Consider the following 15,705-nt stretch of genomic DNA (forward strand, 5'->3'; position numbering starts at 1 on the left):
AGAGGTGAGATCTCACCTATTTTTCACCTGGTTTTTCTCACCCTCATGATAATTCTTCTAAACTTTTTCATTAGATGTAAATCAGACAAAGCATTTACCAGAAAGAATAAGATAATTCTTCTAAACTTTTTCATTAGATGTAAATCAGACAAAAATATATTTTAGGTGAAGAGGTGAGAGTTCACCCGGTTTTTCACCTCTTCACCTAAAATATATTTTTTGGTGTAAATTTATGAAAACATTAATAATACATGACTGTTTTCATTCATGTCTGATTTACATCTAATGAAAAAGTTTAGAAGAATTATCATGAGGGTGAGAAAACAGGTGAAAAAATAGGTGAGATCTCACCTCTTCACCTAAATTATATTTTTTGGTGTAAATTTATGAAAACATTAATAATACATGACTGTTTTCATTCATGTCTGATTTACATCTAATGAAAAAGTTTAGAAGAATTTTCTTATTCTTTCTGGCTTATTTTTGTCTTTCCAGTACTCCCGCTCTAATGGTCCCAGATGTGTTGACTTTGACTCTCTCAAGTTCTTAGATGGTATAACATCTTCAACGCCTCCTTCATATCTTACTTTATAAGTGTCATCGTTTATGTTATACCCAAGTATTCAATAACACTCCTCGCTTTGCTTCGTCAATGGTTTCAGCAAGTTTGCCATTACTACTTTCGACTAATTTGTGCACGAGGGTAAAACGCAATAGATCGTCAGCAGCTTTTATAAGATATCCATTACCTTGCGTAGAGTCTACGATATAATAGTTTCTACTTAACCTTAAACGTTTCTTTGTTCAACGGTTTGTCGTCAAGAACTACACGAACTTTTGTACCAGGAATGAGGGTAAATTGTGTTGAATTTCTGATATTTTGTGTTTGGCTTCGTTTCTTTTGTATATACTTTCTTCTTGTTGTTGTGTCATTGAATTTGGTGTATGTCCTGTTGTAGAATGTGTTGAGGAAATATACTTCGAGAAAATGTTTCATTGTTTCTTCGGTAAAATCTCGCTCTTGGTTTAAATCTCTGAGCGTTCTTATGAAGCGGTTTATGATGCCGAGTATGTTATGGTTATGGTCTTCAGTAGTGTAGTGAGTTATTTATGCTTAATGAGAAAATCTGTGATTTCATTGCTGAGGTATGCACTGTCTTGGTCTGATGTTAAAGTACTTGGCTATGTTCTGCTACAAACTTTTGTAAAACTCTTAACACTTCACGAGTTCCTTTATTTTTCATTGGATATGCATATGCTTTACGAGTGTTAACATTAATGAAGATGAGGAATGGTTTATGTCCTCCTTTTCTGCTTTGAATGAGAGTGTCAAATTGGTATGCGTCAGGAGTGTTGGAGTAATTGGTAAAAAGTAGTCGTAAGGGTTTATTTTTGTTTGATGTACAACATTTTTGTCAAAAACCTTTTCACTTCAGCTCTGTTAGTAAATCCCCAACTCTTTGCAGCTTCATTGAACTTCTTAAATGACCTCCATGGATGTTGTTCGAATACTTCTTTCAAGCTCATTTATGTAAGTTAAAGAATTTTTTCTAGGCTCAAGCGCGTTCATTGAACGCGGTACCATGCGAATATAGTCACAAATGGTGGCATATAATCTGCACCCGAGCCTGTTGATTTGTTGTGAAAGTGTGTGAATGATTTCCTCCTGGTTCAGTTGGTCGAAAAATCTTTTTTGCTGAATTGTTATAAGATGGAGATAAAACGTCATGGCCAGCTTCATACTCTGAGTTGTATAATGGGTGGTCTCTTAATGAGTGGCTATGGTCGCCAGAAAAGTTTGTCGTTCCTGTATGAGTGTGCGGTGGAAGGTTTGCTTCTTTAATTTTCTTCGAACCTCCTGTTTGCTTTGAATATCTAGCACAGTATAAGAATTTATCTACAATCTGCTTCCACGTACCAAAACCTAAAACTGTTTCTGGATTTGTTGAATTCATTGACGTATAAATAGAACCAACAGGATATAATGTTTGAAGTATTTCAGTCTTTAATGTTTGAAGCTCTGTTTTGTCTGCTTTCTTATCATATAAATCTTGAGCAGTGAATTTAACATTATTTTCATCATCCATGACATAAACATTTTTACAGCTAATTTCTTTCTTCGTTGTTATGTTTTCATTCGATGTTAAACCTTGTGGAAAGTTAGGAGGTTTATAATATAATGCATCCCCACCAGTTCCGCCAACCGTTCCTTCAATACTTTCTATAGCAACAGTTGAGAAGGAGTTATGTGTATGTTCTTTATCTGCTTTTTTATCTAACATTGCTGGTAGTTCATGTGTTTCAAAGTTTCTGACATGACCTTCAATGTTCATACATTTACTATTTAAGGAGTTTAGTGTATCTTTTACGCTTGTACTTGGATTCTCTAAAGGTGCACTTGAACCAAGGGTATAGTTCAATATTATGTCGTCTGCTCTAACAGTAGTGAAGGATTTATGTGTATGTTCTTTGTCAGCTTTACTATTTAATGTAGCTTGAAGTTCATTTATATCGGAGATATTGTGTTTATGAGATTTCAAAACTTTGTTCGTTGCGTCAAGTTCATCTTTGCTGGCTTTACTTTTAATAGCATCTTCAAAAGTTATTTTTGCCTTAACTCTCAAAGTAAATCTTGGTTCAACTAATACACCGTTAACAAAGAAGTATGAAGCATAAATTTCATTGTTATAACCAAATGCTTCTGGTGCTTTACCTGTGTCATACTGTACAGTACAGCGTATGTCATAACCTTTAGCACGAATGAATTTATATCTTCTTTCATTAACATCTTCAGTGCTTATTTGTTCATCCTGTGTTAAATATCCATGGTAGTCCGTTATAATCTGTTCGTCTGAACTTATATAATGAACATGGTTTTTATCTGCTTTTTCGGCTAATTTCTCTTCTATCTCATTTATTTCAAGTTCATGCCTACCACCACCTCCCGAAGAAGTATTTTTCTTCAGCTCTTGAAGAACGTCCACTTCGCCATCTTTGGTGTCAATAATGAGACTTTGAGTTAAAACCTTTCCTGTCTTAATGGATGTTTGTAAAACTTCTTCTTCACCGTGTTCGGGGTTATGGTCGTCATCATATCTTGTGAAATCAGAGATGTTGTCATACATTAAGCATATCTGTCTCAAAAGTTCTGCTATTTGAAACTGGAACGAAAGATATACAGAACTTTCATCATCTCCTAAAGTCAAGTCTGCTTTCTTAAGTATTTCTTGAATGTATGCAATGAGAACAGAGTACCTTGGAAAATATTCGAACAATATTTCATTTGCCGTTGGTTTTGGTGGTTCTTCTGGAGTTTCTGTTGTTTCAGTTCCTTCTGTAGGTTCTGTTGGAGTTTCTGCATCTCTTGACTTCAATGCTCTTGCTCTCAAAGACCTAAATGTTAGAGCACCAGGTTTTACAAAGGACTTTATAAATGCTTTAATAGTTCCTGGTAAGTTATTGTTAGCATTAAGTAAGTTCCTTATGCTTCCATCATGTACGTCCATAGCACTATGTAAAAAATCTATACTTTTCTTGTAGTCAGCAATAGACTGACTGTGATTTTTTAAAGATTTGTCAATACCTTTAAGCCAATCTTCATGCATGTCTGATACTGAGCCAAGAATATCATTTGCTTCCTTTAGTGTATTTTGTGCTTCTCGTAAAGTATCCAATCCCCTACGTGCATTGTTTGCTATACGTCTTACAGTATCTATTTGACTCCTTGTTTCTTGCATCCAACCAGATAAAGTTTTAATAGTATCCGAACCATTTGAAATGAAGTTCAAAGCATTTTTAACGTCATCTAAAACTTCTTCACCAAGTACTGCCCATATCTTTCCGATTTGGTATTGAAGAACTCCATATGAAGCAGCTGTTAAACCAGTATTTATAAGGTTCCATATCCATGATTTAGCAGTTTTTCCATCCTTTCCATCTTCACCATCCAAACCGTTCTCGCCTTGAGGTCCTTGTAGTCCTTGTATTCCTTGTATTCCTTGTGGTCCTTGAGGTCCGGTGTCACCCTTCTCTCCTTTCAGTTCATCTTTATGTTCGTTATAATATTCTAATGTCATAAGGTGTACATCATTACTGTTACCAGCAACGCCGAGAATTTGTTTCTCATTCATGACTAAATTCTTTAGGCATTTAATGTTGTCGTCAAATCGAAAGCTCTTTAACAATTCAATGAGAACATTTAATACTTTCACTAATGAGGCATCTACTGTAGAATTTATATATTGCACCGTTCCATCATTTATGATGGGAACCTTGCTTGTTGTAATGAATGGGTCATAAGTGTTAAAAGTATCGAAATCAATGACTTTTTTAGTTTTTCCATCGTCAATGACTAAATCATTGCCTTCAATGGTTAAAGTTGAGTTTTCATTTACTAGTTCATGTGCTCTTCTTGCTTCATTTGTTTCATACGCATATGCAGCAATAGTCATATTTTAATGAGAATAAAATGTTGTTCTATTTGCAAAGTACAGACCCAAACGAATACGGGACAGTAAAGCTACAAACAAACTTAGGTCTTCAGAATGAAGCGCTTGCTTTCAGAGTTGTTGACTTCAATACTATCGCAACTTTTGTCATAACAGATGAAACAGATTTCATGGAGCTTGAAATAGATGGAAAGAAGCACGAAATAAGATTTCGCAATAATGTAGAATATAAGATGGAAACATTAGCTGGAGTGTTAAATGCTCTCATAAATACTACAATAAACAAGGATAACGAAGAAAACTTAATGAATGTTAAACTTATTGCAGGAGTTTTGAAGTTCAGTTATGTGAAGGAGTTTAAGATAATACGAATGAGTCATAGAGTTCAATTGCTTCTGGGAGCATACCATATGTCATTTCCTTTGAAAAGTGTTGACAAAAAGATTGAGATGAAATCTGTTCCATATGTATGTTATGGCAATTGTTTGTACATTGAGTCAAAAATAGCTAATGTCACAGGTATTTCAGGAGTTAATAGTAAAGGTTCAGTAGAATATAAGTCTTTCTGTTATGCAGTCAATTCAATGTTCATTCCAAACGTTCCTGTCATAGCAACTCATTTAGGTAAATGGGTTCGCATTAGTCCTCATAATTTGAAAGACATGCAATTCAGACTTGTTGACTTTCAAGGAGAGCCTGTAGAACTGAAGGCACCAGTGCGAATGACTGTTGAAGTTGACTTTTTAGAAAATATTAAATGCAACAGCTTACAAGAGAACTCAGAGCTAAAAATATAAAGTATGAATGTTATGTATTAGGTCATGAACTTTGGTTGTTGCTGTTTGATGAAACAAATGAGTTAGTTATGTCAGTCAAGAGAACAGAAAAATATTGTGTTAGTGAAAACTGCACCAAGTCAATAAGATTAGGTTTGCATTATGAAGATGAGTTCGATACTGTTGAAGAAGTTTTGGATAGATATTACAAATTGCTAACTTGAAATTTTTTTGACTGACGGCGCAAAGCGCCAAGATGGGCTCAAAGAGCCCTCCTGACTGCTTTAATTTACTAAAACATATTTCAAACAAAGTTTATATTCTGTTGAAAGTTTTGTATATTCATTCGAATATTTATACTTAAACTCAACTCCTGTAGTTCCTGGTGTTTCAATGATGCGAATGTTACCTATTTTCATGAATAGTGGAGTTTGACCACAGCATTCGATTTCAGGGTCGAGATAGTCAATGACACATTGTTTCCCTGTTATTCGTGAGATAACATTTTCAAGGTCCTCCTTTGTTAGAATTATTTGGTTCTTGCTTATAAGATTTGTCAAAAGCTTCTTATCGTCTTTGAGTAAAATTGTTTGGTATAACTGAAGAAGGTAATGGTCTACGTTATCTGAAGGATTTGTTTGAACATTTGTGTAAGGGTTGTCGTTGGCTTCTCTTGAAAGAATTTGGTCTAATGGTGGATACTCTAACTTAACATCTGATGTAGCGTTAGCGTTTGAAGCTGAGTTTAAATTCACCGACTTAAGTTCTGGTTCTTTTTCTTTCAAACACTCTGAACTATAGTTCTTTATAACAATATTGTTTGTCGTTCGTGTGTCAACATTTGATGTTGGTTCAATTGGAACATTAACGGCACCAGCTAAGATGGATTTGCTTCTCATTTCATATAGAATAAAAACCTTTTATATGTATGAAATGAACAATATACTCGACAAGGGTTTGAATGTAAAGCTAACGAATGAAAATATTGTTGAATTCACTGAGACAGGTGCTGTGTATAAAGATGTAGAACTACTGAACAAAAGAGCTAAGGGAAGAAGCAGGAACATGAACAAAGGGTGGAAGCCTATAAAAATTTATGTCAATGATGGCTCAGGAGGTTCAAACATAAAGTATGCAGAAAGTTATAGAGTTTATGCTCTCAAAGGTGAAAAGCCTTCATTTAAGAACAGCTATTCTAACGCATATCCTCAAAAGCTAACGGATGGGGAAGTGGATGATATGAATGACAGCAAAAATATTAACAGAAATGGCGACAGAGATGCATGGAATTTGTTTACCATCAGTCAATTGAAGGTTAAACTTTAAAATAATGTTGGTCGTTCCCATGGAATATTTTTGACTTTAATGGTATTAGTCATGATATGAATCTCAAGGTATGAACGAGGAGAGATGAGAGACTTATATGCTTCCCAAATTTCTTCAAAAGGTAATGTTATACCTGACTGTTTCCAAATGAGTTCAATATCATAGCGTGAGAAACCTTGAAAGATAACGAAGTCAGTTATGAGACGTTTTATGTTTAAAGCTAAAAACCTCCATGTTTGCATAAGTATTGCTACAGTTAAATGGTAATGTCTGACTTTAGTTATGATGTTAGCTAATGGTGAGTCAGGCTTTGAAACTAAACCTTTTCCGGCGAAGTCGTCACAAACTAATAAAGTGTTTGATGGATATTTTTTTGAAGGGGTATTTTGAAAGTTTTGACAGAATGTAGTTTGTAAGTCGTTTCATATCGTATACTCCTGAGTATTGACGTAAGTGGTGTTTGTCAATAATTCTTTCCATCTCCTCAGAAGTCTTTTGCATTCCTGACTGTATAAATTCAACGATGGCATAATATTTCCTCTTACGTCGAATGTAACGTTGAAGAAATTCAATGAGTTCACTGTCTGGAACTTTAACGACAGAGGCTTGAACTTTTGACATAAATGTTTTCGCTGTTGAGTCCATAGAGTCTGAAGTTGCTGATATAATGATTTGGTCATAATATGAGTCATTTCCTAAACGTTCTGTTATGAGTATATGACGAATGAGGTTAAATGTCTTACCTGAACCCATCTTTCCACAATAGAAATACACACCATTTGAACAGAATTCATAATCTTTACTGAAAGGAAGAATGAGAGAACTGTTGAGCTTTTCACTGCTTTCATTCATGTCTTCATCTACATCATGTATTAAATGCTTCATTTTATCTCCATTAAAAATGCAAGTCAGAAATATTCAGAACATAGCACCGAGTCTAACTGACAAGAGTATAAAGATATACTATGAACATGTTATGATGAAACCAACCAAAATTCAAGAAAGTCAGTATACTTATGAATATCCAAGACACTGGGTAGAGTATGTAGGAGGTGAGAAAGCTATTGAAATCAGACAGGTTCGAAGTATTCCAGCAGGAAGAACAATATTATTGAAGAACTTTAATGTTTTGAGGTATAATGATGAAACAAAGAAGCAAGATAGTTTTCCTGTTGCTGTGTATGTGAACCTAGACACAGGAGATGACATGAAAGTTTTTAACACAAAGCTTCAAACGGTAGTGAGAGAACAACTGACTGCGGAAGGACATCCATTACCTTCAGAAGTTACCATAGCATATAATTTTGAAACAAACTCAATAGATTTTAAAGTCGTCTCTGCAAAGAAGTCAGGATTTACATTTAATGAAGCAGATGTATATTCGAATGAAAACTTCAAAGCTATTGCATGGTTAGATAATGACGATTGCTTTAAGAAAATATTTAAATTCAGTGACTCAAAGATGTCAATAGATGACCTTCGTGGAATGTTACCATCGACGTTTACAGTTGAAGGTTCAGCAGGATTGCTTACAAGATTGTCAATTGGTGGTATTTGGTCTCGTGAGAACATTGTTATAAAATCCAGTATAAGTGAATTTGCTGAAGAATCTATATTATGTCTTTCAAACTATATGTATTCACCGCCGAAGCATTATAGTATAACAAACTTTGTCAGTAAGTTTAACATAAGACTTGTCGAACCTTCTTCAATGAAAGATGTTGTGCTACCTAAAGATGGAAAGGATGGACTCATTATTGAGATGATTTTAATAGCATATTAAATGAGCTTGTTCTTGAAGGTCATTCATGATGAAATAACTGTTGTAGAAGATGTTAGCAATTGTTCAGACATTTTGAAGCGTATAGATGATATAAGAAAGAAGTTAGATAGACCGCAAAGCGGTGAGGGCGAAGCCCGTGAGAACGCTTATGTTTCATTGACTTTCTCCAGTAACGAGAACTTTTATGAGATAATATTGAAGAGAGATGATTTTAATATGGTGTAAATGGTAGCTTGGCAGCTTTAGGCGCAATGGGAACAAAAGCATTAGCATTTGGAGCAAAAGCACTTGGAGCTTATGACGCAGTAAATAAAATGAGTGGAGGAAAGGTTTCGAAGACATTAGATGCAAATAAAGGAAAGATTGGAGGCTGGGTTGCAAAGAAGTTAAGATTAAATAAAATAGGGCTCATAAATAAAGCATCCAATTTGGTTGCGACTGAGTCAGAAAATGCTTTAGGAAAGGACGATGAGTTTGCAAAACACGCAAAAGACTTTAATGACCAGATGAAAGGTGAAACAATGCATTTAAATAGAGTCGATGGAACTAAAGAAAATGTTTCTTCTCCACCAGCGGTTTATCCATACGGACCTTATGGAATGTATGGAAACCCTTACGAAAGACCATTTGACCCATTGACTGGTGGAAGTAACTGGTATCATTACGGCCGAAGAAGAAAGACAGTCAAGCTGGAGACAGACGTGAAGAAAGCAACTAAAAAGAAACCAAGGAAGAGAGTTATAAAGCAATGAATTCAACAGGGTGAAAAAAGAGGTGAAAAAAGAGGTTAGATCTCACCACTTCACCTAAATTTATTTTTGTGCTATGTTTTCATACGTGTGAGGGTGGTGATATCATTAATTTTTATATAAATGACGAAAACTATTGAGATAACAAACTACAACGGTCATGAGTTCAAGAATTTGTTCTTCATTCCTCGTGAAAATACATTCTATCAGATACGAGGGAGAAAGGGTAAAGTTAGTTTGAGCGTTTATGACAACAAACATAATGGGAGATATATAAAAGCAATAGATACAAACGGTAAGCGTGTTTCATTAGCTTTGTCAAAACTTACTAACATTTATTTTGACAGTGACTTTGACTCTGACGATTGGAGTGACAGCAGCGATACTGAAGAATATGAACTATTGTGTGAAGCACAGCAATGGGAAGCGCTGCAATACTTTTGTAAATGAGAACATTAGTGGGAACGTTAGTGAGAACGTTTATTTTTTCATTAGTGAAGTCATTAGCGAAAATGTTAGTGAAGTGAAGTGGTTGGCGGCTTTGTAAATATTTAAGGTTAAGTTAGTGTTGTGTTTGTGTTGTAAAATATACGTTAGCGGTTTTGTAAAGTGTCAAATTCACATATAATGGGTAAGGAGGCGCGCAGTGCCTCCGTACCCATGATATGTATACTAACTGATGCAGTTGCACTCTCTACCTGGTCCTCTAAAGACCAAAAAGGTCCTGTTGATGAAAATGGAGAAGAAATCAAATACTTATTCATATTTCTTGGTATGCCCCTAAATTTTGATGCGCCAAATGTTATATTGCATGTTATAGAACATGCCAATGGGTTTGCAAGTGGAATTATCCATGAAATTGATGCAGCAATCGAAGAAATACGAAAGCACTTAAGAGTTAGAGTCATCATTACTGATGGAGATCCCGGATATGATAAGCATCAAGATGAATTTATTAATGAAATTTTGCAAGGTAATGATCCCGAAGAAATATTTAAAAGAGCTACTGCTATCTTAAAGAAAGGAGATCAAGTTGTATGGATTAATGATCTCATACATATGTCAAAACTTGAACGTACCAGATTACTCGATGCAACACTTAAGCTTTTAGTTCATCCATCTGATCTGAATACAATTGTTGATGTTAACAAGATCAGAGATGCAATCGAATTAGGTGATGCTCTTAATGATACTTCACCTCTGGGAAGGATAAAAGATAAATATCCGATCACAATATTTTCAATTAGAGCTGTAAAGGCGCTTCTAGAAAAAAACTATTATAATGAAGCATTATTCATAGCTCCACTTGCATTCTGGTATGAAAGCATACGAAATGAGGCATTTAATGCTGACACAAGATGTCAAATGATGTGGTTTGCATATCTGCTCTTGGGACATCATTGCATTCAAATGAGAGACCGTCACATTAAGACAAATCTTGGTGTTGTCAAAATAGACGGAAACATTTATCCGGTCTATTATATGGGAACTTGGGAAGTTGTAAAGCATCTTACAACAACAATCATTTGTTTCCAATATTTTTTCAGTATTATTTCAACATTTTTCAATTTTTCTCATTTGACAACCATGACGGAAGAACATTTGAATGGTTTACTTCGCGTCATGGCTCATTTTAAGTATGATTTGTCAACAACCGAAACATCTATTGCAGAATGTAATTTAACACTCAAAATTCATAAAAACTACGATATTGACTGGAAAACCCATTCACGTGACTATCAAGCTGGTATTCCATTTGAAGACATTTACACAATGCGTCAAGATTCACGTCAATATGAAATGTGCAAAGAATATGCATATGCCTTGTTATCCAAATGTGGATTTAGATATAATAGTAATTCCAGCGTTGATGTATTGCTTAGTTGGGTGAATGAAATTAATCAATTTCACTCAAAAATTTTAATGTCAACACATATAGTTAGTATACATATCTTCAGTATGGTGGCACTGCGCGCCATCTTACCCATTATATGTCAATCTGACACTTTACAAAACCACTAACGTATATTTTACATCGCATATGCAATATTTCTAATAACCTTAAACTATTTCTGCCACGTAAAGTATTTATCACATAAACCACCTCATCTCACCTCTCTGTACGTTATATATTGTGCGCAGGTCATTGCCCATGGCAACTCCCCGCGACACAATGCACGTGCATGAAAAAATAAACGTTCTCACTAACGTTCTCACTAACGTTCTCACTTACAAAAGTATTGCAACTCCTCCCATTGCTGTGCTTCACATAACAGCTCATAATCTTCTGACTCACTTTCTTCTTCATATAGGCCAAAGTCGCTGTCATAATTAATGTTAGTAAGTTTTGACAAAGCTAATGAAACACGCTTACCGTTTGTATCTACTGCTTGTATATATCTTCCATAATGCTCTTTATCATAAATGCTTAAACTAACTTTACCCTTTCTCCCTCGTATCTGATAGAATGTATTCTCACGCGGAACGAAGAACAAGTTCTTGAACTCATGACCGTTGTAGTTTGTTATCTCCATAGTTTTCGTCATTGCATCCAAAATAAAAATTTTCAGTAAAAATAAAACTAACGTTAAAAATTTCTCATAACATAAACGTTCTCATTGCTTTATAACTCTCTTCCTTTCTCCAACTCTTCTAACTTCTTCTTAAGTTTAGCAATGTTGTCCTCATGAAGTTTAATCTTCCTTAATATACCTTCTCTATCTAATGGTTGCTTTATCTTTCTAAACTGAACTCTACCATCCTTCATAGTATGAATGTAAAAACCTTCTGGAATAGTTCCTGATTTAATGTATTCTACCAAAAACTTTTGTTTCATTGCTTCAGTGACTTTAGTCGTCATTTTACTCTAAATAAAATGTTCAAATAAAATAAAAATAACGTTATTTTTTCAGTAAGGAAACGCAGGAGTTTTACGATTTATTTGAGGAGTAGGTTCTGGTTTAAATGTTGGAGTCGGTTTAGGAGTTGACTTTTGAACAGGAGTTTGTACTTCCATAGGTTCAGGAGTCATTGAAGGTTTTGCTTGTGAAGGTGTTGGAGTTTGTTTAACTTCAGCTACTTCAGTATTATTTACAACATTTGCTTTATTTCTTTTCAACATCATAACTGCTCCTGCTGTAGCTAGCAAACCTAGTGGGAGACCATATCTTATATAAGGACTTGACCAAATGCTATTTTTGACAGGAGCTGGTGGAACACCTAACCTTGGTGAGACTGCTCTTTGCCATTGTGCAGCTCGTAAGAAATATTCAATAGGTGCTCCATAATCGTTTGGTAAAGTTTGTTTCATAGATGGTGAAGGTTCACGAGAGCTTGATGAAGAACTCATTTATAAGCTTTAAAATAAATGTTCATCCTTTATTCCTCACTGTCGTCCGTAGCTAAGTTATAGTCATCTAATCTTATTATGGGGATGCCATTAGCACGCACCTGAATGGCAAAGCAACAATCCCTCATAAATCCAATAAGTGGCTTTGGTACGTTTTCAGTTGCTAGTTCAATAGGTCCTTTAACAGACAATTTGTATGTTATTGGAGCAGTAGATGTTTGACCTTGCTGGAAGCAAAAGTCCACTTCTGTTGGAAAACCACATAAGAAATGTGTGTTGTCATAGCTATCCCATTTATGTTCCACACTACCATCATCCACCAATGACCTCATAACATCTTCATTAAATCCTATCATATCATTGTTTGTATTGCAAGCGTTCGCAACCATTTCATAAAATACAGGTCCATATGATTTTTCAGGTTCTGCAGGCATATTTCCATAAGCTCCCATGGAAAGCTGAAGATATTTAAACTTAGGGTTCTCAAAATTAACATAATAGTTGTCTTTCTTTCTAAATAGTGCCCAAATACTTTTAACATTAATAGGCGTATAAGCTGCTGTAAATGTTGCACTTGAACTATCTGTATTCTTTGAGAATGAACCGTCCATAGGAATCCAATCCATAACTTTAACAGGAAAACATAAAGCCTCGTTTGTATAATGTTCTACAAGTTCTGTATAAATGTTAGGGTCTAAAGAGAATGACTTTGGATGAATGAAACATTCATTAAAATCCATCTTTGTTCGAAATAGTTGCTGGGTTACAGTTGTAATAGTAACTGTTCCACTAGCTTCTACTGCCTTCGTTATCATAGTGAATGGTTCATTCCATGGAACAAATTTATTTGTCGGTGGATTTGAATCTGAAGCAAATGCAACTTTAAGAGTTGGATTGAAAGCAATGATATCATTTACAGATATAGATGTGCATTGTAAGGCGTCGCTACTGAACTTTACTTTAAGCTGAATGTTTCCTGCAAAAGCTGGAATAAATCGAATAGCTTCTAATGGAAGGAATCTTCTAACAGGAATTCTTAAACGAAGCTTAAAATCAAATGATTTTCCTGCTGTAATTGGACCACTAACAATTTGTCCTGTTCTGCATGTTCCCGAATGACTCCATACATCTTCATGTCGAGTCTTTGAGAAAACATCTACTTTCTTTATTTGTTCGGTAGTTTGTGAGTTTGAAGTTATATATGCTTCTTCTCTTGCGTTGTCTTGAGAATATACGATACGACCATTTGCAAGGATTTGATATCCAGCAACTGCATAGAAAGCGTCATCGAAACCAATCCAAAATCCTGGTGGGTTTGTTTTATTGGAACCTGAACCAATTTCTTTATCTACAATAAATTGACCTTCCATTTTATACGTAATGAATGTATTGTAAAGGTCCAACATATTTTCACCAGGAGGTGAGAGATTGAATGTTACCCATGTGTTATCTTTAGCAGTTCCAGGTTGTGATGGAATCTTTGCGTCAGAATATTTTCTATTAGTGTCACCAATTTGAACTGCATTGTCTATGATATCGAAATATGAGCGAATCTGATGAATATGCTCTGCTGGAGTAAATTCGTTTACTGTTCGTTCTGCATGTATTTACTTCAGATAAAAATATCTATTTACTTCATTATTCTCACTCTTCTTCTTGGCATTCGTGGTGGAAGTTGTTTCTTGACATTTTCAATGAACTGTACATTCTCTTTTGTCTCAACTTCTTTCACTGGCGGGTCAGGATTCTTTGACTCGGTTTGTTTTTCAATGAAATTCACGAACTTTGCAATAAGCTCTTGGTTCGTTATTGAAAGTACATCTGGCTTCTTTTCTTCTGTTCTTTGTGGCTCAGTTTGAACAGAAGGTTTTATATGGGCTTCGTGGACTTCACCCTTGCCATGCACCTTAATGTTGTCGCTTTCTGCATTCGCTAATGGAACCTTTCTTTTTCTTACGTATATTTTACCATCTTTACTCTGACTTACGTAATAGAAAGGATGTTGTATTCCTCTTGCGTCATTTAATATAATAGACTCTCGCTCTGATTTTGACAAGCTCATTTTACATCGGTTAAAGTTTTAATTTTGTTTTTTATCTGCAGTCAAATGACTCAGACAAGCCCTACGGACAAGACCCAAGGGGTCATAGATGTTGAAGCATTGAAGAAAGAAATTCGTGAGCAAATTTTATCCGAACTGAAGGAACAAAAACAAGAACAAAAGCCAGAGAGACCAAAGAGAAAACTTAGTGAAAAACAACTTGCTGCATTAGCTGCTGGAAGACAAAAGAACCCACTGCTGGCGAAGAAAGCTAGAGAAGAAGCTGAAGCAAAAGCTAAAGAAGCTGAAGCAAAGAAAGAGTAAATGGTTTATTTTTATCCGAATTAAATGTATAGACAAATACCTTTATCTGTTGCGTTCAGTAGTGAAAACCCTGACGTCAAAATAAAGGGGAACAGAGTAACGTTTAAGTTTCCAACAGACTGGATTGTGAACATAAATGAAGAGAAGTACATTGGCATAACATCTATGTATATAACACGTGCTTTCAGAAAGGTTGACTTTATACTTCAAGTCGAGATAGAAAATGACGAACAGTCTTTAAGCGCCCAAAACATTCACATATACAAATACTTTAAAGACGATACAACATTGCAACAATGTATGATTTCATTTAATGAGATGTTCGAGAAAAAGTTTAACATTGAAGTACAAACTTTACAGCCTTTACGTGAGTTTCTTGCACAACTGAAAGAAGAAGGTAGTCAGCCACAACTTATAGACTTTCATTATGAATTTAATGAAAATGAAGATGGAACACATGACTGTCAGTTTGTTGTATTCTCACCATTCAATGAAGTCGCTAAAGAGAAAGAAAATCCATTACGTATAAGATTTCAAATCTCTGAACCAAGTGATGATTTCAAGAATGTTTTCAATTATGATGCAATGCTTCCGAGGAAAAATGAATTTTCAAAGATTGTAACACCTGGCATTTGGGATAGAAAGCAAGCTATTTATATTCAAATAAGTAAGGAGTTGAAAATGAGTTCATTGGTCATACAAGAACTTCACCACTTCCTAACCCTAAATACTATAAATTAACTGGCTTCAATCGTGAGTTTTGGATAGACATGTTCTCCACTCATGACCATAACTGCCCAGTGTTCTTACCTCCAGACCATAAGGACTGTCTCTACATTGAAGCACAACTCTTAAACTCTACCATCGCAGTATTGTAAATGACCTCATGGGCTTCGCCCTTGCCGCTAG

At 35.1% G+C, this 15,705-nt stretch overlaps 9 protein-coding genes and 2 pseudogenes across 11 annotated transcripts, besides 2 other annotated features; 7 read left to right on the plus strand and 4 right to left on the minus strand.

Moving 5' to 3' along the window:
* Positions 1-9,760: part of a mobile genetic element that runs on past the window's edge.
* On the plus strand, positions 4,469-5,245 carry TVAGG3_0901190 (uncharacterized protein; the record flags this gene model as incomplete). The annotated part of the gene is made up of 1 exon (XM_051251323.1): positions 4,469-5,245. The coding sequence occupies one exon, from the start codon at positions 4,469-4,471 to the stop codon at positions 5,243-5,245; it is 777 nt and encodes a 258-aa protein (XP_051076897.1).
* TVAGG3_0901200 (uncharacterized protein) lies at positions 5,509-6,123 on the minus strand (the record flags this gene model as incomplete). Its single annotated transcript, XM_051251324.1, has 1 exon — positions 5,509-6,123. The coding sequence occupies one exon, from the start codon at positions 6,121-6,123 to the stop codon at positions 5,509-5,511; it is 615 nt and encodes a 204-aa protein (XP_051076898.1).
* On the plus strand, positions 6,149-6,550 carry TVAGG3_0901210 (uncharacterized protein; the record flags this gene model as incomplete). The annotated part of the gene is made up of 1 exon (XM_051251325.1): positions 6,149-6,550. One exon carries the CDS (start codon positions 6,149-6,151, stop codon positions 6,548-6,550), a length of 402 nt encoding a protein of 133 aa, XP_051076899.1.
* TVAGG3_0901220 (uncharacterized protein) lies at positions 7,452-7,872 on the plus strand (the record flags this gene model as incomplete). Its single annotated transcript, XM_051251326.1, has 1 exon — positions 7,452-7,872. A coding segment is annotated over one exon (421 nt), but the record flags the coding sequence as incomplete, so codon positions are not given.
* TVAGG3_0901230 (uncharacterized protein) lies at positions 8,334-8,558 on the plus strand (the record flags this gene model as incomplete). The annotated part of the gene is made up of 1 exon (XM_051251327.1): positions 8,334-8,558. One exon carries the CDS (start codon positions 8,334-8,336, stop codon positions 8,556-8,558), a length of 225 nt encoding a protein of 74 aa, XP_051076901.1.
* On the plus strand, positions 8,559-9,085 carry TVAGG3_0901240 (annotated as a pseudogene). Its single transcript has one exon. A coding segment is annotated over exon 1 (527 nt).
* Positions 9,761-10,141: 381 nt separating the features above from the next.
* On the plus strand, positions 10,142-11,104 carry TVAGG3_0901250 (uncharacterized protein; the record flags this gene model as incomplete). Its single annotated transcript, XM_001294671.1, has 1 exon — positions 10,142-11,104. One exon carries the CDS (start codon positions 10,142-10,144, stop codon positions 11,102-11,104), a length of 963 nt encoding a protein of 320 aa, XP_001294672.1.
* Positions 11,105-11,608: 504 nt separating this feature from the next.
* Positions 11,609-15,705: part of a mobile genetic element that runs on past the window's edge.
* On the minus strand, positions 11,706-11,942 carry TVAGG3_0901270 (uncharacterized protein; the record flags this gene model as incomplete). The annotated part of the gene is made up of 1 exon (XM_001294670.1): positions 11,706-11,942. One exon carries the CDS (start codon positions 11,940-11,942, stop codon positions 11,706-11,708), a length of 237 nt encoding a protein of 78 aa, XP_001294671.1.
* On the minus strand, positions 12,082-12,431 carry TVAGG3_0901280 (repellent protein 1 family; the record flags this gene model as incomplete). Its single annotated transcript, XM_001294669.2, has 1 exon — positions 12,082-12,431. A coding segment is annotated over one exon (350 nt), but the record flags the coding sequence as incomplete, so codon positions are not given.
* On the minus strand, positions 12,461-13,801 carry TVAGG3_0901290 (uncharacterized protein; the record flags this gene model as incomplete). Its single annotated transcript, XM_051251328.1, has 1 exon — positions 12,461-13,801. The coding sequence occupies one exon, from the start codon at positions 13,799-13,801 to the stop codon at positions 12,461-12,463; it is 1,341 nt and encodes a 446-aa protein (XP_051076902.1).
* Positions 14,821-15,674, plus strand: TVAGG3_0901300 (annotated as a pseudogene). The gene has a single exon. A coding segment is annotated over exon 1 (854 nt).

This window comes from Trichomonas vaginalis, chromosome I (assembly GCF_026262505.1).
Source record: "Trichomonas vaginalis G3 chromosome I, whole genome shotgun sequence".
Taxonomy (NCBI): Eukaryota; Parabasalia; order Trichomonadida; family Trichomonadidae; genus Trichomonas; species Trichomonas vaginalis.